This window comes from Mugil cephalus, chromosome 3, assembly GCF_022458985.1.
Source record: "Mugil cephalus isolate CIBA_MC_2020 chromosome 3, CIBA_Mcephalus_1.1, whole genome shotgun sequence".
NCBI classification, from domain to species: Eukaryota; Metazoa; Chordata; class Actinopteri; order Mugiliformes; family Mugilidae; genus Mugil; species Mugil cephalus.
The window spans coordinates 16,548,967-16,574,359 of record NC_061772.1 but is presented as its reverse complement, the minus strand read 5'-3'; the positions used below and the strand labels follow the sequence as shown (position 1 = coordinate 16,574,359).

Here is a 25,393-nt window from a genome sequence, read left to right as displayed (position 1 = left end):
TAACAATGTTTGATTCTTCTTGGAGCGTCCCGCTTTAAAGAGTTACATGTGCATCATTCTTTTCATATGATATTAGATGTGTGACGGTAAATTTCAAATATTCACTTAACCTCTTGTGAGGCTGACTGGTGCGTGTCGTCCTTACACCTAATAACGTGTCCCGGGAATGCCGCCATTGCCGCAATTTGATCATTTCTATATGTGGAAGACTTTATTTATTGAGTCAGTACAACGAGGTTACATGTTGCCTTATATGTTACTCTCTCAAACTCTGTTCACCCCACTCTCAAAAAAAAAACAAAAAAAAAGACAGAACTACTAAACTCTGACAGCATCCAGGAACAGCTGTCATGTGAAGGGAAAATAGCTTCACAGTTTATGAGGTATTAATGAGCGGAGCTTTGTTTAATGCAGCCCGTTGCTCTGTAAATGACTTCGTTAATGCCTCTTGGAAGTAGTGCCCTGTTGTTAAATAAGTAAGCCAAAGATTACAGCTTCCGATTAAGTCCATAAACTCATTGTTTAACCCGTTACATACTTTTTTTTTCACTCCGGTTTTGCTGGTTTGGTTTTTACAACGACTTAAAAAGATCCTCACGTCAGTTTGAGCTGTGACACGTGAAGCGATCGCTGTTCAGAAAAGGGGGCTGGGGAGGTGTCAGTGCCTTTCTTATACGTGACAACCCAAACCTCAGTCACATCAAATCCAAATCCAAACCTTTTTTTTTTTTTTATATAAGCTCAGACACTGTATGTAAAGTGTGTGTTTTGTACAGGGAGGACAGTAAACCAGGGGACAGGCAGCGTCTCAGTCTGCTCACTAAGACTGTCACATGTGAACTCGGTGGCAGAGCTCCCACAGATACAGATGTGTTTGAAGTGCTGACTGAAGTAAGAGCAGTGTCGCCTGGCCCCGCTCATTAAAACCAGTTACACAGTGTCTCAGCATGTGGGAGGCAGATGCTGGTAGCCGTGGCAACCACAACCTGCACTTATTACAGCGAGGCGAGGGGCTTTATTATGACATTATCTTATTTAAACCTAGTCTAAACCTACTCTTAAATCATTATTCAATCATGACCTTTTTTTTTTTTTTTTTTTGGTTTTCGTCTGTGTAGCATCTCAATAATGTCATTGCCAGATACAGCATCACGTCCTGAGGTTACTTCCACCGTAAATTCTTTGTCGTTGGGACGATGCTGCCTCTGCGTTCTCAGCCTGGAAGACAAGTTGGAGCTACATTGCATTTCCAGATGAGCTTTAGGGTCACAGCTGACCAAGTCATGATAACTTCAGTGGCATCTCCCTAAAGAACAGCCGTTCTACGTGTGAAGAACTGAAGAAATCCCCAGTTTGTGCACCAAACAGCCTCCTTTCTTTGCCCATAAATATATCTTGTGATACGCTACTTTTCACAGCAGATGACAATGCAGTATTTTTTACCACAAGAAGCTGTCTGGTCAGAAACACGCTGTCTGTTAACGTGAGATAAAACCCATCATTACTATAATGGAACATATTTGCTTACTGTATTTACAGGAGTGCCGTTGCTGTGGTAGAACTGATTATAATGCAACCGTGTTCTGGAGAAGGGGGAGGAGGAGGAGGAGGCAGCAGTCCGTGTCTCAGTTCTGTTTTTCCTTTTTTTTTCTTTTCGCGGTCAGTAGGAAAGCTGAGAGGGAAACGGCCAAGACTCAGGTTAGAAGGTTTCTGGTGGGAATCCAACGTGGATTTGTGTGGATTAAGACTTGGGGGGTGAGAGGGAGGCGCTCGGCCACTGCACCATCTCCAGACTAAGAAAACATCCTTTTATTCATAACCTTCTCCATTTCATTGTTTCTGCGCAGCGTTTGGCCCGGCAGCGTGTGGCCCTCTGAGTTATTCGGGGTGAGACAGTCGGGTCGGAGAGTTGTCATTTAAAACCCCGAACTACTGCAACTAGAGGAATATCCAAGCGACGCCTCAGTGCTTCGCAAGACTTGAAAGCTGGCTCGCTCCATCCTTTTTGTCCAATATCAATCTCCCATGGATCACCCAGTATCACATACTCCAGATGCATGTATGAATTCCTCTGATTACTTCTGCTTCTCTGTTGTCTTCTCTCTTTTTTTTCTTTTGTCTCTGCTCGGCAGGCCTCAAGCTGATAGCCCCCCCCCCATATGAGAAGTTTTTCCTTACCAGCGGTGCCTCGGTGCTTTGTGGTTTCAGACTTGGGGTTCTGGAGAAAGTGATTTCAATGTAAACAGTATGATTGAAGTTAGTATTTGATCATTAAAAACCTTGTATTTGTACGTTTTAATCGGTAGTTTCATCTGTCCAGTTAAACATCAGACGGTGAGGTGAATCCCAGAGGATGAGGGAGCTGTAGTGAATTTGGTGATGTTCGTGTTTCTGTCGTTGTGAGCCTTATCTGTATGTGGTCCGGAGCAGCTGCCCACATCTAGATGCTGCAGATGCTGTGGCTGTAGCGTGAACTGGTAATCTGGCTGTAAGCATCTGCTGCTGCAAATCAGTCCGACAGCTCGGGACCTGATCCGTCTGTCGGTGGCAGATTATTCTATTAAACGCTAGTGGACAGCGCACACGTGCAGAAACTGGTGCCTTTGCCTCCTAAACTGTCTTGATTTGCCGTTTTTAAATGCACCATGTGTCTCCTCCCATGACTCAGGTCTGAGTCTTTACTTAAGGCGCACTAATGAAACGTGAGCCCGACCAGATCTTATGAGTAAAACAGGGTGAATTATCATCTAACTAAAAGTATGATCTACATCACAGAACTAATTAAGTCAAGAAATCAAGTTCCTTGACTGAGACGAATGCCTGTGTGACAAAGAGCCGTGATCACTCAAAACCCAGTACCCCGCCTCGCACTCAGCAAACACACAAATAACGTCGCCTTGCAAATCCAGACAATAGATTGCGCTGCCCTAAAAGCAACAGCGACCGCACTTAGACAAATTCAAACAATCTTCAGCCTTGAGGAGTTGCAGCACAAACCACATCTCCAACATGATTTACTACAGTTGAGGGGAGTTAAAAGCATGTGGGCCGTGTCTGCCACTGCTGTTAATTTAGGCACGATGACCATTAACTTTTTGTTCATATTTGCGTTCCGAGCGCTGAGCTGCAAACCAAGGCCTCCTACGTGGATTAAAGCTTTATTATTGCAAGGCAACTGTAACATTAAACCAGAGCTGCTGGGGAGAAATGCATTCCCCTGGCAACTCTTTGTCTCGACGTCGCGCATGTTTAGCGCTAAGAAATGATGCACGTCAAATATTTGCCACTCTTTCCTTTTAATGCTTTAAACACTCCTTTGCTTCCTCTGGAAACGTTCAGCAATTGCAGTGAACAGACTGATGAACAGTCAGTGCAAATCATTATAACATGACTTATATTATTATGTTATTTTTGGTTGGATATACATATTTCTTATATGTTTATTGCGTTGAAAAGTTCACTCTACTAATCAATATTTTTCCAGTAGTTTCCACAGCGTGACTGCGCAGTTCCTTTTGGGTCCATCCACTACTTACTCTCTCAGCTTGTTTTCATTTCCTGGACCTAAACTTTACTGCTTTGGTTTACTGTCACATCTCATCAAACTTATTTCCAGGCAGCTGTTATTAACAAAAACATCTCTAGTAAATCCACCGTGCATTACCCGCCCCGTGCCAGATGATAGAAAAAGCAAAGTTGGCAGCCGTCTGGTGGACATAGTGGAGCGTCTAGCAGATAAAGAGACAAATGTTTCCATTAGCAGCTTGTTGGTTGAAACGAGACTCCAATTAAATGCTTTCGTGCCCCCCCCCCTGTGTTTGATGACCACGGAAACTTTATGGAGTGATAATAGCACCGCTTCACAGGACGCAAATACTGTTTTTAAATTCTGTTTTCATTTAAAACTGTAGCCAAATAAATAGCCTGGAAAGATGGAGCGGCCGTGCTGCTTCGAGGAAGTGAAGGAAAGCCGTGGGTTCACGAGGTTAAGCAAAGTAAGACTTGAAGTTCATTTGGTCTGTTTTTAAGGTCCACAGATTCACATGACCTTGCAAATTAGTTTTTAGAATTAATCTTAGCATCCAAGACGACATTAACATTTTGAGCTGCAGCCTACAGCGCACAGTTTACTCGCTAACAATGAGCAGCGGGGTTCCAGACTGTCATGGTCAAGATTAAACTAGTAAGAATTGGACGCGTTTCCATCGTTGAACTGAAGGACCCCGAGGACAAACTTCAGTTTAATGAGACTAAACCTCACCTCTCAAGTCGTCTGCATTTAATACCAAATGTGTTTTTGTGCGAGTAGAAGAAATCTCTACTGACAAGGGCCTTTGGCAAAACCGTTAAGAGTTAGATGAGTTCAACCAAGCTTCACTGAGTGAGGAAATACCATCAGGATTTACTTTAGGATGATGTTGTCTCTAGTGTTCGCGAGTTGACTGGGAGCCCGCTCCGCTGCCCCGACACATGCAACCATTTCCAGATGAAGGTGGGCTTCGGCGACATTTTAAAAATCCCGTTATAGCTCCGCCGAAGAAACGGGGTCGTTTCCCGTACCAGATGGCACGAGCCACCCACGGAGAGAAGGTGAAAAAAGTGTTGATGTGGTCTCCGAGTGGAGCCAAGTCTCCAGAGCTGCCTCCTTATTCATCAGCCGCGCTGAGATTGCTGCGGCGGGAAGAGCTAGAAAGGTTCTCTCTGAGTTGTAGCTGCGCTCATGTGTCCTGACACCAGCAACACCTCATTTTGACTGGCTCACAGTCGGGGTCACGTTTGTCAGAGACAGCCTGGAAGGAAGATACGACAATTTGCGGGATTAGGCAGAGACGGGCCTGCGATCTTAGTGCATTGTGCAGAATACGATTGCATGTCTGAGAAGCTTCTCCTCCTAGTTCGGTTAACTTTTTAATGCTTCCTGCCTTGCTGTCTTTTCCCAGAAAATCTGAAAATTCTGCATATTTTACGTCCACAGTGGAAAGATAATTCATTGAGAATTCAGATTTTGGGTCAATAAATGACACCGCCTGCTCTCCAAATCCTACATTAACATGTCCCGTTTCATTTTCCCACCCGAATGGCCACAGATGACCTCTCACCGTGTCAGCGTCTGTTTTACGAGAGGAATGTTTTATCCTTTTTCGGGCTTCCCACTTGCTATAATTCTGTTGTTTTAAGTCGAATTGATTTACGGTTAAAACGGAGATACGGAGGAGATACTCGTTCATTTGCAGTCGTGTCATCAGCCAGATCTACTTCGACTGCGTTTTTATTTGTTTTCCACGCAAGACGAGTTGTACTGTAGCCAGTTAAAATGTCCAGGGATGTGTTTTGCCGTGTGTTATGCATTCCTTTATATTCGCCGGTTCTGGAAAGCGAGATCACGAGACGCAGCAGTGCTCCTCTGAATGTTATTGTGTTGTGTTTAGGGATTTTGATCGGGGCTTCACCCCGCTCCATGCCGCACTGCAACATGACTCCGCGATGACCGCAGAAGAGTTTCATTTGTTTCAGCGCTGTTAGTTTGCTCCCCCCCCCTCCCGTCTCTTATTTCCTGTGTGGAAGAGGGCACTTCATGTTAGTTTTGGCCCTGGTGGTGTTTTGGCACAGAGCAGAGTAAACTCCTTCCTCACGAGTTCACCCCAACTGTCTTAGCGCACCCTCTTTTCCTTTCTCCCTGTTTTCATCCCCTTCCTATACCTTTCTCCGCCTGTTTATGCTCTTCTTGCTGCCTGCCCCTCCACTGGTCTGCGGCTGATTTATGGCTACTCTAGTTCTGCAAAATCCATACAGATGACCAGATTTTTTGTGACTTAGCACACGTTTCCTGTAAACTTGATCATGTCGTTTGTCTCGAGAGTTAAGTCTGGCACCTCGTGAGCGCGCCGTGAATCTTGGGATGCTTCGTTGAGTGAGTTATCTTTTTATATCCAGCACCAGCTCCAGAAAAATATGTTGTGCAACACATGATGAAAACGTCAGCGGCGATCAGCAGGTGAGAGCCGCAAACCAACCCGGAGGCTTGGAGATTGGCTGATGTCCAGTCGCCAGTGTAGGGTAGCTCTTCTCTGCCACCGGTTTTGGCTTCTGGGCCACCTGTTTGCACATGGAGCTGCTTTTACTGTGGGTTTGAGTGAATTTATGGACTGCTGATGTGAACTGTTCTATTTTTACTGTGTCCAGGTTGCCTGTAATTTATTACCGCCGATGCAACACAGAAAACTCACACCCTAGAGAAATGGCGAGGAAATCCTGGAATCGGTTCAAAGGCAGCCTCGTCAAAAAGATGCCTTCTGGAAAGTAACGAGAGCCCTGCGAATGACTATTTCTGCTCTTGTAATTCATGGTAGCAGGTGCAGCTTGGCTTAGGGGGTGGTACGGTGAGCTGGTGTGAGCAAAGGTGCCCCACAGCAAAAAAGGTTCAAACCTGACGGCCGGCTGGAGTCGAGACCCGAATATATGAATTAAATAAACTCGCCTTAGGTCTCTTGAAGTACAGCAACACACTCAAATCCGAAGCCCTCTATGTCTCTTTTTACGCGCGTAGAGCCACTCCACCCTTCACTCCTTCTTCATCGCTCTCCTCTCTGTCTCACAGAGTCCTGGCTGTGATGAGTATCTCGGGTCAGGAAAGGTGATGGACAAGTGCGGCGTGTGTGGAGGCGACAACACAACCTGCAGGCTGGTCTCGGGGGTCTTCAAACACAGCCTGTCCAAGATCGGCTACCACAAGATCGTGGAGATCCCGGAGGGAGCCACCAAGATCAACGTCACAGAGATGCTGAAGAGCAGAAATTACTTAGGTGTGTAAAAGTAAATAAATAAATAACACACTCGATAACACCCCGTGTGATTCACAATGGAGGGAAACCTTAGCTAAGTAGTGCAGTGATCCTCAGTGCTACTTAACCAAGACCGAGTTCCAGTGTTTATTCTTGCTACTGTTAACTAATAGTGCAACATGTAGCCTTAACATATTAACACCATATAACTTTAACACATGGGTAGGGCCATTACAGAGTTTCTTAGCAGTATGTACAACAATATTACTTGAGAACGTGGATGTTTATTTGTTGCTTAAGTTATACTTGAATATTTGCCAGATACTTAATGTAAATGCATATTTTGCAGTAATATTTCATTTCTTCTGTAATAGCTCATTTATCTCTGAGCATACAGAGTGCTGTAGTTTCCATCCTGCTTTCTTTAGTTTAAGCCTCCTCCAGAGCTCCGCTTTGATTCCAACGCAGAACAGAAACCGGAGTCTCCATCCATCACATGTCAGAGTTATGCTATAGATTAAATGTGTCACACCAGTGGAAAAAAAAAAAAAGGCGAAATCCCATGAGCGAACATAAAAGAAATAATTAAATGACGAATGTCATGTGACATCTGACAAATCTGCTAGATCCAGCTGTGCAGGCAGCAGCTGCCTGCAAAATGAATTACGTTTCTGTGATTAAAAAGCATCTCGACGACGGTGGTGGGGGGGGGGGGGGTGCTGTTCCATCAGGGTTTCTCCAGCCTGTGTCACCAGGCAGCGCTACGACGCAGCCAGTGGAGCTCTTCAGCCGAAACGCAGCGCACAGATAATTGGTGTCTTTATGGAGGTGCAGCGGTGGGACGCGGTGGAGGGTTGTTTTCAGGAGCCGCCGTTGGAATGTCAGACATTGTTTAATGAGAGCCGTTTCCCAACTCAGTGGTAGGTTCGGAGGAACAGGGGGAACGGCCCAGAACCATCCGACTCCACCCCACCCCCCCACAACGGGCGCTCCCTTTGAGAAAAGTGCATAAACAAGCTTTCATTAGGGGATCTCACCCTACAATACTCACCATCCTTTTCAATTAAGGTGAGGAATTCCACCGATCTGTTTAAAAAAAAAGAAGAAAAAAAAAGAACCAGGAACACACTCAGAGGATTGATTCAGTGACTGCTTCTCAAATCCCAGCTGCGCCCTGCCAAGTACGCTCTGCTCACTTTAATTTGAACGGACAGACTTGTGTACAGCCACACTTTTCGCTGCAACTTTCACTCTCTCAAAGAGAATCGGGAACTTTTTCGTGCCGTGAACCTCAAAGCGTCCCGGGGGATAAAACAAACAGGAGGTGTCTGTTGGAGGTGTAACAAAATTCCAGGCAGCAACAATTCAGAAATGTTTTCAAATGAGCACAAGTATAAGGGAGAAGGGCAGGAATCTAGCGGGAGTCGCAGACTGTGTCCTCAGCGCGTCCCTAATTTTCCCTCAATGGGCCTCTGTTCTACGCTGTGCATCTCTAATAGTGCTTTTAGTTGTCCAAACACTCTTTTACAAGCCTGTCTAATGTTACACCTCTAATGCTCTTCTAATGGCCTCTTGTATTTAATCCACCAAGTCAGTGGAAAACATCTTGGGAGATTTTGTTACGGGATTTACATGAAAGATTTGCCAGCACAAACAGATCGTCACGTTTGTAAAAGTCATTGTGCGTTTAATGTGCACGTGAGTGTGTTTATTTAGTTACCCATAAATGCTTTTATTTTGGTGAGTGCTTCGCAGCTGTTTTTTTTTTTTAAACTACAGATCTCATTAAGGTTTTAATACATGAACAGTAATTACGCGGAGGAGGCTGCTGCTTTGTTTCCCTTCTTGTCTGCGCTCAGGGCTGCGAGTGGTGATGGCGAGGTTGTTTTCTCTGCCTCTTGCAGCTCTGCGAAGCCGATCGGGGCGGTCCATCATTAATGGAAACTGGGCTATTGACCGACCGGGGAAGTACGAAGGTGGGGGGACCATGTTCACCTACCGCAGACCCAACGAAATCAGTAGCACAGCTGGGGAATCTTTTCTTGCTGAAGGGCCGACCAACGAAGCCCTCGACGTTTATGTGAGTAACGGAGATGCTTGTGGTAACGAGCCTCTTCTTTTGTTCGTTCCTAAAAGTTTGACCTTTCAAACCCCATATCACATTTTTTAAAGGGGAAAGGGAATAATTGTATTTTATTATTGCAGACTGAGTCTTCTCGTCTCCTTTCTCTCAGATGATCTTCCAGCAGCCAAATCCTGGTGTTCACTATGAATACATTCTCCCCTCTGAGAAACCGACTGGCCCTCAGCAACCAAACCACAGACCAGAGGGTAAACTGAACCCATTTTCTCCCTCCCCACGGTTTAATAACTCAGCTCTGTCTGATTGCTCAAACCTTTTCTAGAACTATTTTTTTTTTCTTCAGCAGCCAAAACAGTTCAGGGCCACAGATTTTAACAGCCACTGACAATAATAAGGAAAGCAACTAATGCAAAAGAATCCACGTTGACTTTTAGTGAAATGAAGCTCGGCGTGTTAGCACCAGCGAGAGCTCGTTTAGTTTGTGGTGGAAGTGGAAGTTCCTCAAAAATGTCCACTTCAGACTCGCTCTGCAAAACGTATCAGTCTTCACGGACCTGTTATTAAAGTGTTCCAGCCTTTTCACAGAAATAAACACGTTTACACCTGGGCCAAAAACTCGGTTTTTAGTTTTAAATAATGGCATGTGCATAATTAATCAATGCATAATCTCTGTTCCATTCACCCTCCACCTCTTTGCTCATTTTTATATTCACTCCAAGTTTCCCTACATGACATTCATTGAATCTAGTTTCACTCCATATTTCTCCCCTGCTCATCTACACCCCATCTGCAGTGGCTTTGTGCTTCCACAGGGGGGCGTGTGTCCCCCAGTTTCACAATACAGACAAATAAACAATGGAGCACACAATTGTCAGATGAATGAATACAGTAATAAAATTGAGCACTGGTTGCGGTCGTACATCCAACTGTTCAAACAATCATTTATTCATCTTCAGGCATCTAACTATCAGGGTATTTGTGTGCCTTAGGGAACGATGTGAACAGACAGGATGGATACGACCAGCACAGCAACACAGAGCAGGAAAACTTTAATTCAGCAGGAGGCGGAAGGTTTCCTCCTCGTCTCCCTGACAACCAGGTACCCAGACGTGAGAGAGAGTACAACTGGAAGCTGTCCGGTGCTACAGAGTGCAGCGCTTCATGTGGAAAAGGTTAGACAATACAGCGTCCATATTTGTTTTTGTTTGGTTGTAGCAAAAGTCATAATTAAAATTTCAGATAATTTTGTGAAACCTTTTAAAATATTTGCAGATTGTTTCAGGAGTTCGTTCCTGAAACTAATACCCGCCTGTCAGGTTTCAGATATCCCGTCTTTCACTGTGTCCACCGGCTGAACCACGTCCAGGTGTCAGACAGTCTGTGTGACAGCAGCAGTCGACCCACTCCACAGGAAGAGGCCTGCAACCTGCAGCCATGCCCGGCTTTGTGAGTCACACACAGCTTCAGTTCTCACACTTCTGATTAAAAGGCTTTCTATTCAAAATCCCCAAAAGCTGATTTAATATTATAAAGATTAGTATTATGCAATGATGACTGCATGTTTTGTCTTGAAAAAGGCAAATTTGATTCATTCAGTAAATCATTATCCAGCCATTGAAGCGGTCACTAAATGAACAATATTTTGAACTGATAGAGTTGATTATAACTTCTTCTGTCAAATAACACATACCCCCAACAATTTTGAAAGCAGCAGCAATTCAGTGTCTAAAAGAAACTGTGCATCTGCAGCATATCTAGCCACACGTTTTTTTGTTTATCACTGTCTCAACATGCCATTCTTGTGGGGGGCTACTATACAAAAGAACAAGTTCCAATAAAACCTACATCGATGCATGGAAACACTCCTAAACGCCGCGCTCTTGTTGTTTTCCCTCGAGCAGCTGGGACATCGGAGAGTGGTCAGAATGCAGCAAGACCTGCGGCCTGGGAAAGCAGCACCGGCAGGTCCTGTGTCGCCAGGTTTATGCCAACCGCACGCTCAACGTGCAAACGAGTCGCTGTCAGCACCTGGAGCGGCCAGAAACCACCAGTACCTGCCAGCTGAAGATCTGCAGCGAGTGGCAGATCCGCTCCGAGTGGACCGCAGTGAGTGGCAGCGCTCGGTCACAGTGTGCATCGTTTCACCAGATGGTGAACGGTGCTTTGTATGTGTTTACAGTGCGTCCCCGACGGTCGTATTGACACTGCGTTAATATTCTTTTTGTATTTAAATGTATTTACACTTGTTTTAGGTTGGTGAAAAAAAGAAAGGTCCATTTAGTTTTGCCACACGTTGAAGCGTTGCTGCATTAACCCTGCGTCTCCATAGTGCTCGGTGCCATGTGGGTTGGGTCAGAGGTCACGAGAGGTGCGCTGTGTCAGCAACGTGGGCGACTTTGTTCCCGATGAGGAGTGCAACATGAATCTGCGGCCCAACGATGTGGAGAACTGCGACATGGGAGCCTGTGCCAAGAGCTGGTTCTACACCGAGTGGGGCAACAAGGTAGGTGTCAGAGTCAGAGGGAGAGACAGTACCTTTCATTCATCTCTAATAACAGTGGTAGTATTGTATACAGTCTGCATTAAACATGTAGCTGGTAACCTGATGATATATAGGTCTTTTAAGGGGAGAAGCTAGAAAACAGTGAAGATCGGATAGAAGATTTAAAACCATTGCTGATAGAAAAGAGCAGAAAAAACTAAATTAGTAAAAAAAAAAAGTGCTGGAGTGTGGATTTGAAGGTTTAATTATCCAGATGTTTAATTGTTTTACTGTGACAACTCTACAGAATTAACAATACAACTTAGAGTGGAAGCAAGTGGCAGCAAAAGCACAACTGCTAATACTTAATAATGCAGTTTAAAATCAGGCTCAGATATGGATTGTTCAAAGTTCAGTCTTAAATGGAACTCTGCTGGTGAGAAGTAGTCAAATAAAAGCACCTATCCGTCGAACATCTTGAATGGTAACGTGTGTTTTCTCTCCCCAGTGCTCTGCTGAGTGCGGGATGGGCGTACGAACTCGGGGGGTTCTCTGTCTCACCAACCACATCAGCAGTCTCCCTCTGGAGGGATGTGGGAGCGAGCGGCCCGCCGACTCTCAGGTCTGCAACAACGGCCCCTGTGAGAATCGCATTGAGTGGTTCACGGGCCCTTGGAGCCAGGTATGAAGCCCACAAGGCTGGAGTGGTCTAACATGTGGGATTTTGAGTTTACATTAGAGTAAACGTGTTTTTTTGTTTTTGTTTTTTTGCCCCAGTGCTCTGCAGAGTGTGGCAGAGGCAGCCAGCAGAGGTCAGTGGTGTGTTTGATGAAGTCAGATGAAGGATTCGGTGTCGTGGCGCCGTACGAGTGCTCGTCCTTGGAGAGGCCTCTCGGCCAGCAGAGCTGCAACCTGAAGGCCTGTGGAGCAAAGTGGTACCACACCGACTGGAGTGCTGTGAGTTAAGACACGAAACCCTCTCCTCTGTCACAGTATAGACGACTGGAAAGCTCCCAGTGGCCAAAAAGGTGTTTTCTTAGTATCACAGTGTGTTCTGTAGGATGCTAATAAACACTGACTTAGGAGCTGGGTCTCATCAGGTAAACTAGACACGGACCAATCACAGTTAAGCTTCTTCATCCAGTAGTCCTTGGAGTTGTCATAACAGCATACAAGTTAAGTCTCTACTGTCTCAGAAAATTGAACTGTTATCTTAGTATCAACAAATACTAGGATAACATATATACATATTATTATACATATTATTGTGGGTTTATTTATTTTATTTTTTTTCTGTTTTTAGAGATTTAGCATTAGTGATGTCCAATTAATTTTGTTGCCAAATATATGGAAGAGTATTAAGGCCACCCATTAGAAAAAAAAAATTAGAGGAGGTAGATTTTTTTCAGAGAAAAATGTCGAAAGCAGAAAGTACACTTTTAAACCGGCAGTACCGTATGCATATGGTAGCGCCGTGTATATTTAATTTTTTCTCTTCTTTTTTCTCAAATTGCATGATTAAAAAAAAATCTACCTCCTCTAATTTTTTTTTCTCATGCGTGGCCCTTATAATGTTCCATAAAAAGACACCCAGTTCACGATGATGCATTCATTAGGTGTATTTTTCTAGTACCAGGTCAGACAGATGCTATGCTTCTGTTAGCATAGCATCACACAGGAGCTGCAGATTCTTCGGCTACAAATAGACCCGTGCTTTCATGCTGTTTAACTCTACTATCTAAACGCTGCAGCAGAACCCGAGACTCATCAGATGAGGAAACATTTTTCCAGTCTTCTATTGTCCAATTTGGTAGAGTCCTTGCAAATTGTGGCCTCAGTTTCCTGTTCTTAGATGAGACACAGGTGACACAAGTCACAGTAACAAGTGGTTACCTGAGCTCAAACCAGTCAAACTATTCTCTTCTGACTTCTACTCTCTGGATATTTTCTCTTTTTAAACCTCAGAGCCTCTTCTGTCTCGGTTTGTACTTGAACAGATCACCTCGATCTTGTCTACATGACTGAATGCACTGAATTGCTTCCATGCAGTTGGCTGATTTGATATTTGCATCAATGACATGTATAAACATACACAGTATTTTCTCTGGCACCGTTTTGTTGCATCGCTTCTCACTTGGTAAGAGGCTGACGGACAAATAGTTTTAAAAGCCTTCAGGCGTTCAGATCGTAGAGTTTCATTGAAGCATCTCTGGCCTCTTTCCAGTGTTCCAAAACATGCGAGGGAGGTTTCCGTGTGCGAGAAGTTCGCTGTCTGTCCGACGACATGTTGGCCAGCGAGGGCTGCGACGAGCAACTGAGACCAGCAGATAAGGAGAACTGCAGCCCAGAGCCCTGCATACCTCACATCGGTCAGTCAACCTCTATCATCTTGTTTGAAATCCCTCTGACCTGCGTGAATGGTTCTTGATGATTTTACCATCCTTAATGTCCTGTTTTTTTTACTCTGCAATGCTTTGGCTCCACTGGCGTGTGTCTCCACTTAGCTGTGCTGGTGTAATAATAAGTGTCGTACTGTATATGCTGGAACAACAACATAAAACCAACCTTTTCTTCTTCTTTAAGACGAGAACTGCAGAGACAAGTACTTCAACTGCAACGTGGTGGTCCAAGCTCGCCTCTGCGTGTACGATTACTACAAGACGACGTGCTGCGCCTCATGCTTACGGGTGGCTCACAAACATTCGATGCATCGCGGGCGAAGCTAGCACTTTCAGCTCCATGACGACTGTGGACGAATGGACTGGCTGGACCTCGCCTTGAATGGACACTTGTTTTCCAAGGAAGGAAATCGAAGAAGGAAACTACTTGTTTGTTCATTTGCTGTTGGCAGGAAAGACTCCAGTTACCGGACAAACAGAGCTCTGGTGTGGTGTGATTTCTTTTCTCCAACGGGAACAGTTTGCACCTGCTTTTTTACCTATAATGGCTCTTGTGGACTATTTATGAGGAGGAGAAAACCTGTAAACCATGTAATGTGGACTCTAAACAGAAGTGTGTGGTTCTTTACACTACAGATTTATGCCATGATACTCCGACTTCTTCATATCCACGGTCGACCAAAGATATGCAACAGTGATGGATTATTCCATATTACCCCAGAAAGCTAATGGTATCTCCTTTTGACGGCAACGATTCACAGAAAGTCACAGAATTTGGACTCTTTGTTTTAAATCATGTTTTCCTTCCTACGCAGCCATGAGGTGTAAAAGCAGCCTATATGTATGTATATATGTATGTATGACAGAGTGAATGATAAAGGTGGTTTTAGACAGTTCCCCAGCGCAACTGAAGAAAAAAGAAAAACTCCCACTTTATTTATTTCTGTGGCTCCCCACAGGGAGGACACTGGTTTATTGGCCACCAGTGGCCCCTTCACTGCGTCTAAGCCAATCACAGCCTCAGAGCTGGATGTAGGCGATCCACGGCCCGCGGGATGGTACAAGCAGATGGCCAGAAACCTGTAACGTGTTTTTTGAAAACAAACTGTACATATATATTTTATTTTATTTTTTTTCTGTGGAATATGATCATTCCACGATTGTACAATTCCCGATAATCAAAAACATGTTGAATTACTCATAAAATATTATTCATACTTTGATTGCTAAGATCAATAATTACAGTATTTCAAAACTTTTGATTCATGAACCGTTCTTTTCTGCCGTATAGCACAGTCGCCAGTTTCCATACAAAACTACACACAGTACCTCTTAAATGTTCAGCTCCTGTTGTAATATATCTTTTATCAGTTCCCTCCAAGCACTATAAACTTACCTCTGAGTTACCTCCGACCTTAAGTACTGTATATCAATGTTTAAGTTCTAAATGGCTCCATTATGCTATAAACTCAGCGACAAAGAACAGCTAGGGATGTGCCGCCATGGTGGCATTATTCTTATTTTTTACTCTAAAGTATCAGACTTCTTGAATATTTAATACATGATTTCAACTAATAAACATCTGTATTTGCTTCATCTTAGAATTCAACATGTTCCAACAATTGATTTTTGTGTTCTTGAGATTTTTTTTTTGCAATAAATAAAATTATTAATTGTTCACACTTTACAGAAGCTTGTTCTAGCCTGAGTCTGAAACTGATACAGATTTAGTTCATGTCATCCATCTAGAGGATGAAGAGGGTATTACACCAGATTCATAATATGCCATTTCTTGTGATAATTATATTAAATCCAAACATTCAATGAAAGTTTCATTTCAAGAAGGAACATTTAAATATGAGAGTATGTTTGAAAGTAAGTCGTCGGTGAAACACAGCGACAAATCCAGTCAACGGGAAACTGAAAGACAAGCATTTACACTTGTGTCGAATACAGATAATTTAGATGATGCACTCTTTTCTATTTCTGCTACAACACAATGCACCTTTAAAATAAAAGACCACTCCAAAGTTGTGGGAGTGTTGGTTTTTAGAAGATGGACTGGACAAAGTCAAATCACTCAAATCACTTGGACGGTCTTTGGGGAGTTATGCAGAGCAACAGATGACATTTCATTATGTGCCTTATTGTAAGTGAAACTCTCCATTAATATGGCTGATGTTTTCTGATCTGCCTGAGGCCTGGTACACAAAGTGTTTCCCATACCGTCTCTCTCAGCTGGTTCCAGAGGAGCTAATGTGGTTGAACTGCTTCCTGTCTCCATCTGTCAAAAGCAGGTAAATGTATAAAATCCTCCAGCACAGTGTGAAACTATCTGTGTTCAGAGTTCAAACAGCATTTCAGTTTCCCTTCTCTCCCGTCCTCATCCTGAACTTGTTACCCTGCTTGGCCTCGTCTTGTTTCCCTGTCATTCTTGCACTAACAGTCTCTGAATTATTGATGATGACACATTAATATTCCAGGAAAGTCTGCAGACTGTTTACAGCCCTATCTACTGACTACTGGTTTTGATGTGGGTTACACAATCGAAGTGTTCTGGGCAGTTCTCGCCTCACATCGAGCACATCAATGCTCAGCAGCTGTCCCCAGGCCGTGGGGCATGCCATGCAAGATGCCGGTCTTCACAAGCTCCTCCAGATGAACCCTGTCAGCCAGGCAGTGCACATTGGTCCACTTTACACTTTGAGCACAGACAGAGTTTGCATGGTGTCAGCTTTGAGTGTATCCGTTCTCCCTGCAGATTATGATCACAGGAGCAACATCATTGCGTAACGTATGCAGAATTCATATATAGACTAATAATAATTATCAGAGTATATGTAAAATTATATAATAATATTTTTTTATTGTTATAGTTACTGTTGTTGACAGTTGAGATAAGCGGATTAGATTATGTGGTTCTATAATCAAAGTAAGGTTGCAATAACAAGTTACAAGTCAAAAACTCATGATAAAAATCCCTTGTTACTAATCGACGACCTTGACTTGCTTATTGATATGTACACGACGTTGAATATACAGAGAGACCCTTAATACTTGTAGCTAAAAAATTGACTCATAGATTACAATCGAGACTTAAACAATATAGCTGTTTAATATTAACACCCAGTTTACACACTATTACTTAAATACATGTGGTCCCTGTGGGTCGTTGGTCTTGTAACAGGTCCACCAAAGGGGAGTGGAGGGCAGACGGGTGGTTGCAAAGGCACTCCAAGGACTTAGGGTGTGGAAGGGTAAGGTATGTCGCAGGCTGGTACCAATCTACCGGGACGTTTCAAACTGGCATAAGTACACACACGCGCCTACGAGTGTAATCACACGCATGTAAACACACACGCGCATACGCGTGTACACACACGCGCGCCCACGGGTGCAAACATACGCTCATTCAATCACTTCTAACCAAATGTTTACGAACCTGTCTAAACACCTGTCTTGGAATTCTGGGTAACTGCTTAAAAATACTGCGCTTGACTTTTTGTCTCTGTATAAAACATTCTACTAATTTTATAATTTTATTACACACTTTAATTACTTAAATGTGTAATATAAATCTATTAGATATTATTCAAAATGTCTATGTGGATTGAATTAATCCAGGTTATCACATTGAATAAAGTAGCTTCATGACGAAATAATGGAACTTTTTCCCAAAAGTTATTTTAACATACTATTTCCCAGCAGCAAATAGAGGAGATGTTCTTATTCCTGTTACCTATCCGGTACTGTTATTCCGACTTCTTGACAATACTAATCAACTATAGGCTATCCACCAGCGGCTCTGCACATAAATCTGGGATGAAGTTGAGAGCAAAGGTACGGTGGCCCTGAAGGTCAAAACAAAATGACATTACAGAAAACATAGTAACATTTCACAAAACTGGAAAATGAGAAAAAATAGTAACACTCAGTTACTTAGATAAGCCACTTTAGTCTGATTACAGTGTTTTGTGTAATGTCATTGTGTTTCTGTAATGTCGTGTTTTCTGAAATGTCGTTGTGTTTTGACCTTCAGGGCCACCGTATGAAGGTCTTCACATTAACCTGGACAGGTTGAAGAACGTTGACAAGGCCATTTACAAAGACATCCGGAAAACGTTTCACTGCTCCAAGGCAACTCTGTGGATCCGTATGGTTGCAGGGGATCCACAGATTGAAAACGTCATTGTGTCTTTGTTTAAAAAACAACTGAAGAAAAAGTCCCAGGAACCTGGTGCCATCAAAAAGTTCTTTGCGGCAATAGGCAGAATTTTCAAAAGCCCTACAGCCAGCCCCACAGTACTGGTGTTTTAAAGCTGAACATCTACATCATCATCGGTAAATAGTTTTTGTACATATTTACTGTTGTACATTATATTATGCAAAAACCTTTTTGGTGTTTCTGTTCTTTTACCTCTTATTTTCTGTATTTCATACTGCAACACCCTAATTTCCCCACAGGGGTAATTGAATCTTATCTTATCTTATCTTCCTAGACCGAGGCGAATCCACCACAGCGCTCAAGCGGGAGGTTACCCACTGACCCTCCCTTTCCCCTCCACTGATTGCTGCTAGTCAGAGAGCAGTGGAGGAGGGGGTCACCTAAATGTGGGGACACTTCCTGTTCCTGCCTGTTTGTGGGTTTAACTCAGCTGGAATCTGCTGGACAGAGACCAGTGGAGCAGGAGGACGCCTACAAACAGGTCAGGACTGAGCTCATATATTCATCTCGATGGACGACTGGTACCACCTGACATCTAGAGGGCCAGGGATCGATTCCCTGTTTTATCTGTTCTGCTGCTGCTTCTGAGGACTTCTCCTTCATCTGCTATCTGTTAGCAAAAAAAATAAATAAAAAATCTGTCTATCTAAAAGGGCCATATTATCAGCTGCACGGACATGGACAAATGTTCGGCTGCAGAACTATGCAGCTGACATGGCAACGACTCATACTTCTTTCCACAATGTGGACACGAGCACATGTTGTCTTGCTTTCGTAGCGCACATCACTGTGTCTACACTTCCACGTAGCCAATTCTCTAAGCCTCATTTCTTGGCTGGTAGCAAAACAACCAATCACATCAACTTGTGTTTTAGCACTGGTTCTGTCCAATTAGAAACAAGAAGTGTTGTTCCTACCCTGAAATGTTGTTGAGTTTTGTGAAATGTTGTTGTGTTTTGACCTTCAGGGCAACGGTACATTTCCCAGCAAAGGACATGTGTAATGCTGCTGTCTAGACGCTGCCACACGGCTGTCTAAACATCAGTCTAATTCCTACATAATAATAATCCATGAAGTAAAAACACCAGCTTAATAACTAGTAGGAGCAAAGGTCAGAGTGTAATTTTAATCAGCATCAGGACTCGGTGGCATTTAAAGTGTTTGTAGCATCAGGGAACCTAACACCTAGAATCATTGTTCATGCTTTGAATTTTCTAATTCTTTCCAGTCATTTTTAGTTATCTTGTATTTCATCCAGTTTACAGTTTAGCATTGCTACAGATGGTCTGTCTAACTGAAAAGGCTTTTACCATTTTGTGGGCTTCACTGGAAACCCTGTTAGTGTAGAGCAGGACTTCCAACTCCATATCAGTCTTGGTGAGACAACTTCAAACTAAAAGAGAGAGACAAGGAATGAGTAACAGTACAGAGTCGAAAGTCTTGTCAAAACTTTACTCCTTCGTCAAATATGTTCAAGTTGGACTTTGTTGCCAAGTTTCATTTCTTTGAGATGGCTGGACAACGGAATTTAAGACTTCTAAATGAATACATACAATAATTGAAACTAGGAAGAGGTAACCAATAGTAACTCTAACAAAGCTAGAAGCTACAGTGAGAAGAGCGAGCAGAGGGTTCAATCAAGTTCTTCTCTCCAGGAGGTGTGCCTGAAAAGCATTCCTCCTTATTTCAGAAAATGTCAATTCATCTAGAGGGTGCAAACTCTAATGCCAAGGACAACCAGGCAAGCACGAAGCCCATTACATCTGTGCAGGCTAACTTCTGGCTCTAACAAGGGAAAAAACAACCCTAAGAAAAGTCTCCCACGTTTCTGACTGCAGAAACACAATTGCCTGACTGAGCAGCTGCAATGGTAGAATGTGACTGAAGAAACTTCAAGGCAATGCAGTCTTTATTCTCATCTCAAGAGGACTTACCTCAACAATAATATACCGCAGGTTTTAATTACTCACCATTTCACAGTTGTTCACTTGGAAACTGAAAGAAGAAATGGTAAAAAGAAAATTCATACATCCGGTGCCACAGAAGAGCTCAGAAGTTTTTTGCATTTCTGCATAAAATTACTCAAAAAAAGTTTTTTTTACTGAAAGAGAACCTAATATAAAAAATGAAATCTTATATTTGTAATTCTAGAGGTGGACTTATGTTCATACCACACTGATATGTAATATTTATTCATTTTCAATTGCAAACAAATGTGCAAGTATAATATTTCAGTTTTATTTGTTTGTTGTGTTCTATTTGTCTACTTTCAGAAGTTGCATGAAAATCTGCTATGTTTCAAGTAATTGTTTTATGCAGAAATGTAAAATTCTTCTCAGGAATACTTTTACGTGGCACATTGCACATATTACATTTGAATGTTTTTTCAAATGAAGTTATGGTAAGAGTGAGTAAATAAAAATTGCAAATATACACACATAAGAAAATGAAAAGGTCAATTCCATTAATTGACCAAAGAAATATGAAAATGCTTGCTTAATTCGATTATATTTAATTATATTCAGTAGCATCAATGCATAAGAGTCTGTTGCATCCTTGGTTATAAGAGGAATAAAAACAACCTCCGCAAACAAAGTATAATTATGTTAATGCAAACGGATGCCAATTAAACATACCGACTGATTCCTTCAAAGGAGGCTTCACGGCAGATGCTCTCGCTATCTGTATTCTGTCCTCGCTGCAGAAAAGAAACAACACAAACACAAGTGATTACCTGACTACCGAGAGAATTCAAATGTTAATACAGTAAATTAAATGGATTACTGGTAGGAGTTCACATGCAATGTCACAATTAAATCTTAGCACTGGACCGACACAGAAATCACGTTTATAAAAGCTGACATTTATGAAGAGAAGATAGTCACCAGCAAACCGAAACGTTTAGAGATTTTATTTTCCACTCAGTGAAGAGAGTTGGCAGCTAATATGAAGAATTTGTCTGAAGCTGTTTCTCCATCAGCTGAAGAATTCTTCCTAAGATCAAAACTATACGCCACTAACTGGATTCTGGTAGGAGTGAGCGATGCGTACCAGGGTTAGGAGAACTGCTGGGTTCAGGTTGGACAGGACATTAACAATCTGCAGACAGAGAATAATGACAAGAGTCAGACACACAGTAGAAATGCAGAAACAACAAGCTCCAGGTCTTCTTCTTCTTCTTCTTCCAGGTTGCAGCGTAAAGGTCACTCTGGCAGGAACTGTCATGCCTCCGTGGCCTCTCCTGCACTCAGCAACACACTGAATGATAAAAACTCAAGAGACCTTATTACTCGTCTGCCAACAGTCTAAATGTCACATCACAGATCCCTGACTCGCAGGCAGTGTGGTGATATTTCAGCACTGCTATTAGCCTTAAATCAAGACTCAAAATTGGCTTGTCATTTCTCATGGTAATTACGTACACGATAAACAAAACTGTTTTCCTCACCAGCTCAGTGCCAGTGCAACAAACATTCACCTGCTCATAAATAAATACATAAAATAGAAACAATCATAATAAGCAGCTGATGGATTTTATAGGATATACAGGGGCTGAACCCGGAGGTGAGGCAGCAGATCTGCATGCTCTCAAACAAACCAGGTTAAATGAAGGCTAAAACAAAAGGTATCTTTATAGAAAGTGGTGAGGTGTGGGTTGGGGAAACCCCCTTTTTCTGAGTCTACAGAGGGAGTGGGGCCATTGTTAGGCTTTCTTGAAAAAGGCTGTGGTGTTGGTGGATGTGGTCAACTGTTATGTGAACGCCCATTCCACTTCCATCCTGTATGCAGACTTCTCATTGTCAGTGGTGAAACCCCCACCTCTGTAGTATCGTCAACAAATTTTATCATGTAGTTGGAATGGAGTCTGGCAGTACATGTTTGATCATGCTGAACAGTAAGGGCCTCAGGATGAGTCCTAAAGAGGTGCCTTGGCGCACGGTTTTGGTTTTTGTGTGTGTGCCAACCCTGGGTGTCAGTTCTGCTGAGGCCTACATCTAGTGACTTCAGCTGCTCTGTCAGCTGTTCTGCAGAACCAGGATGTTAAAACCTGGGCTGAAGTCGGTTTAGAACAACCTGGCAAACTGTAAGTGCCTTTTCCTTTCCAGATGTGACAGTGTGAGTTGGAGTTTGATGGAAATGGCCTCCTCTGTGGATTTGCTTGTTTGGTTTGGAAAAGATATCTTTTGGCTGCTTTGCACAGTTCATCTCATCTCATCTTCTACTACAGCTTCTCAGCTGTCATTGGGCGAGAGGCGGGGTACACCCTGGACAGGTCGCCAGTTCATCACATTGCTAACACAGAGACAAAACAGCAACCTGACTCAAACCTGGACCTTCTCACCATGAGGCATCGGTGCTAACCACCAAGCTGCTGTGCCGCCCCTTGCACAGTTCTTTATTGTTATCATTATTATTATTATTATTTGGCAGCTCAACTTTTCGTGGGTTGAGCTTTTTGGAACCGTTTTCCACTTGACAAATGGCCAGTGGTAGTGGCAGGTAGTCAATGAATGACTGACTGGTAGGTACCCATGCCTTGCAATATTGCCTCAAAACATACATAGAATACATGCAGTGTATCTGTTAGAGAGGGATTACTGTAGCATATCCATGGGAGGAGGGAGTTTTAGTCAGTAATGGTTTGAAAAATCCTTATTTAAAAGTGCATTGTACCAGTATTTAGACCTTCCAAAAAACACACACACATACAGTCATTAGGCATTTAAAGTGACGTATTAAGTCTCAGTATTGGAAAACACTGGCAAAACTTAAGTATCCCTCTCAAATTAGAATAACACAGTCCAGGGAAGCAATGAACAGGACTTAAATATATTTATTTGAACAGTTTACTCTGTCTGGTGTGTTAACTGGCAACAATATGGCAATCGGACAATCAATTACATCATTTGACAGTTTTGGATCTTTATTTGGAAAGGACAAATTATGTTAACTAGTTCAGCAGAATATTTCCTCTGTTCAGCACAGAGAGAAGACCAATAATCTTTTTAAATCTGCTTGGAGGTAATCTTCAGGATTTTATCAGTAGAGTTTAGCCTAAAGGGTTGAGTGAACAGCTCAGCCTCCTTTCAGAAACAGTTAAGATATAAGATATCTAGACAACCCTGTAACTATATAGATGTAAATCTAGGGTCTTTGGATGTGGCACGGCCGTGGCGACTTAGCGGGGAATTACCCCGGCCTGTGCCAAAGGTTAATACATAACCACAGTGAATTTTATGACTCACTGAATTCTCTATCATTCACTGTTGGCCGCTTTCAAAGGTCTAAACTACAGTTCAAACACACTACAGGAATAGTCCAGAATTCAGAAAAAAAACACTGAAAAGATGAAAGATGTGACAATGAGTTAATGCTTAGCAGCACACACACAAAAGTGGTGCATGTGTCTGTCTCAGGCTGCATCCTGCTGGGGACGGCTGCTACTCCATCCATTGCTATAGGGTGGGGCTGCCTGGTCTGGTCCAAGTGGGTGGTGCATGTCTAAGCAACATCCACACAAATAGTCTGTGAATGTTCTCAGTTATCCAGGTCATGGTAATCCAAAAGCCACACAAATAGACTACCAGGTCCAAAAATGTCCCGTCGGTGGTCATAATGTTGATTAGTTCATTGTATTTGAAACAGCAATTAAGGGTTTGCCCGAGCTGAAGAGGGGTTCAACCGTTGCCAACAGAGTTTGCCAACAGAGTCACTAATGTCACCAACGGTTCTTGAATTCACCGTCTCTGAGAGTCAGGAATGCTGAAGTAGAATCTGATGCTAGAAATCAAATGTAAACTGCATTTAGAGAAAGGATTAAAGTCAAGATCAAGTCAGCATTTGTGTAATTAATCTCTCTGCCAGAAGATGTGTTTTTCGGAGTAATTTTTTTTCTTCTCATACCCTATGATGCAAAGCCCCAATCTGATGAAAAAAATTAGTTCATAAAACAAAGCAGAAAATTATTCTGGAAAAAAAAAATTACTCAGAAAAACAAATCAAAGAACTATAAGAAAAACAAGAAAAAAACTACTCCGAAAAACAAACAAAACCAAATTACTCAAAAAAAAAAAAAAATCTGTTTTTAAGTAATTTAGTTTTTGGTTTGTTTTTCGGGCTAGTTATTTCTGTTTTTCTGAATAATAATTTCTTTGGTTTGTTTTTCGTAGTATATTTTTACCCCTTGATTTATCGAGATACTTCAAAGTCTCGCGAGAACCTCCAACTTGCAAGTGACTAAGGTGGTTCCCGCACAGACCGCGTCTTCAACTTTCTACCGTACCGGGTCAATAAAGGTGAGGCATCTAATGAGGTCCGCACAGCAGGGTGTGATATTCTTGCTATGTTTTACTTAATCCTTCTGTTGTAAGCCTGTTGCTAAATGTAGCAGTTAAGGAATAGACGAACATGTCTATGAGCTTGATTTGAGTTGTCAGGTAAGCTAACAGAAATAATTAGCCCGAAAAACAAACCAAAAAAATAATTTACTTTGAAAAAATAGGAAAAAAAACACTGACGGCACCTTCGATGAATGATTGACGAACAGACAACAGAGAATATTAATGTTTTTACAAAAACAGTAACACAGAAATAACAGCGGTGGCGGTAACGCATGGTTGCAGAATTGACGTCACCTGGTGTCCCTTGGCTTTGCACAAAATGAGATGCATGAAATGACTCTGCAGCTTGAGGGGGAAAATTACAGACGGTGATTTGTTAAGAAGTTCCATTAACTTAATTTGCTTGGTCTTTGACAGCACACATACATACTGTGCTGTATCTCAAACTATTGACAAGTGAGCAAAATAAATTATTGACTGCTCATAGGGTGCAAAAAGCTCTGACTTAAAGTGGAGCTATGTAACAAACAGCCGCCCCAATGTGTCACTGTGCAGGTGATAAATAACGCTCTCTGCTTCAAGCTCAAAGTTTGAAGGTTATGAACATGTCGTTCAGCTTCAAGTGATCATTTTTGGAATTCATGGCGGTATTTTCATGAAGGGCATGTTCACCTACACCACCGAGGACGGCGTCTCTTTGACTCAGAGGTGATTTGTCATAGCAAATTGAGTTTCAGCTGAGACTGCTGCCACTTCTTCAGTCCTCACAGCGCACCAGGAGAAAGATGTTCGTGAAGCAACTTCAGTTTCTGTTAAGGTATTTATCCGAGCCTTTAGTTAGGGTAGTGGGGTCAAGTGTTTGAACACATCCAGTCCAGTCCCAGAAATTCAAGACATGCATGCTTGTCTACGTTGCTTTTCTCAGATACCGTACCCCAACAATGCCCCTTTTTTTGTCAGTCTGTTCTTTAGTCAGTCTATTCTTTCTTAATACTGAATTATCTTGCAATAATTGTATTACAGAGCGCCACAGGAAGCTACTCCTGCCTGTGGCCATCAACCTGTACAACTCCTCCCTCTG

At 42.6% G+C, this 25,393-nt stretch overlaps 1 protein-coding gene across 1 annotated transcript in view; it reads left to right on the top strand.

Annotated features, from left to right (window-relative positions):
• Positions 1–15,355, top strand: part of LOC125004934 (thrombospondin type-1 domain-containing protein 4-like) — a 37,854-nt gene extending 22,499 nt beyond the window's left edge. The window contains exons 8-18 of the mRNA XM_047579777.1: positions 6,599–6,803; positions 8,687–8,862; positions 9,017–9,113; positions 9,855–10,037; positions 10,182–10,311; positions 10,767–10,971; positions 11,195–11,368; positions 11,856–12,029; positions 12,125–12,304; positions 13,572–13,716; positions 13,931–15,355. Of these exons, the coding sequence (XP_047435733.1) occupies positions 6,599–6,803; positions 8,687–8,862; positions 9,017–9,113; positions 9,855–10,037; positions 10,182–10,311; positions 10,767–10,971; positions 11,195–11,368; positions 11,856–12,029; positions 12,125–12,304; positions 13,572–13,716; positions 13,931–14,073 (1,812 nt within the window). The 3' untranslated portion in view covers positions 14,074–15,355. The remainder of the gene's footprint in view (positions 1–6,598; positions 6,804–8,686; positions 8,863–9,016; positions 9,114–9,854; positions 10,038–10,181; positions 10,312–10,766; positions 10,972–11,194; positions 11,369–11,855; positions 12,030–12,124; positions 12,305–13,571; positions 13,717–13,930) is intronic.
• Positions 15,356–25,393: the final 10,038 nt, after the last annotated feature.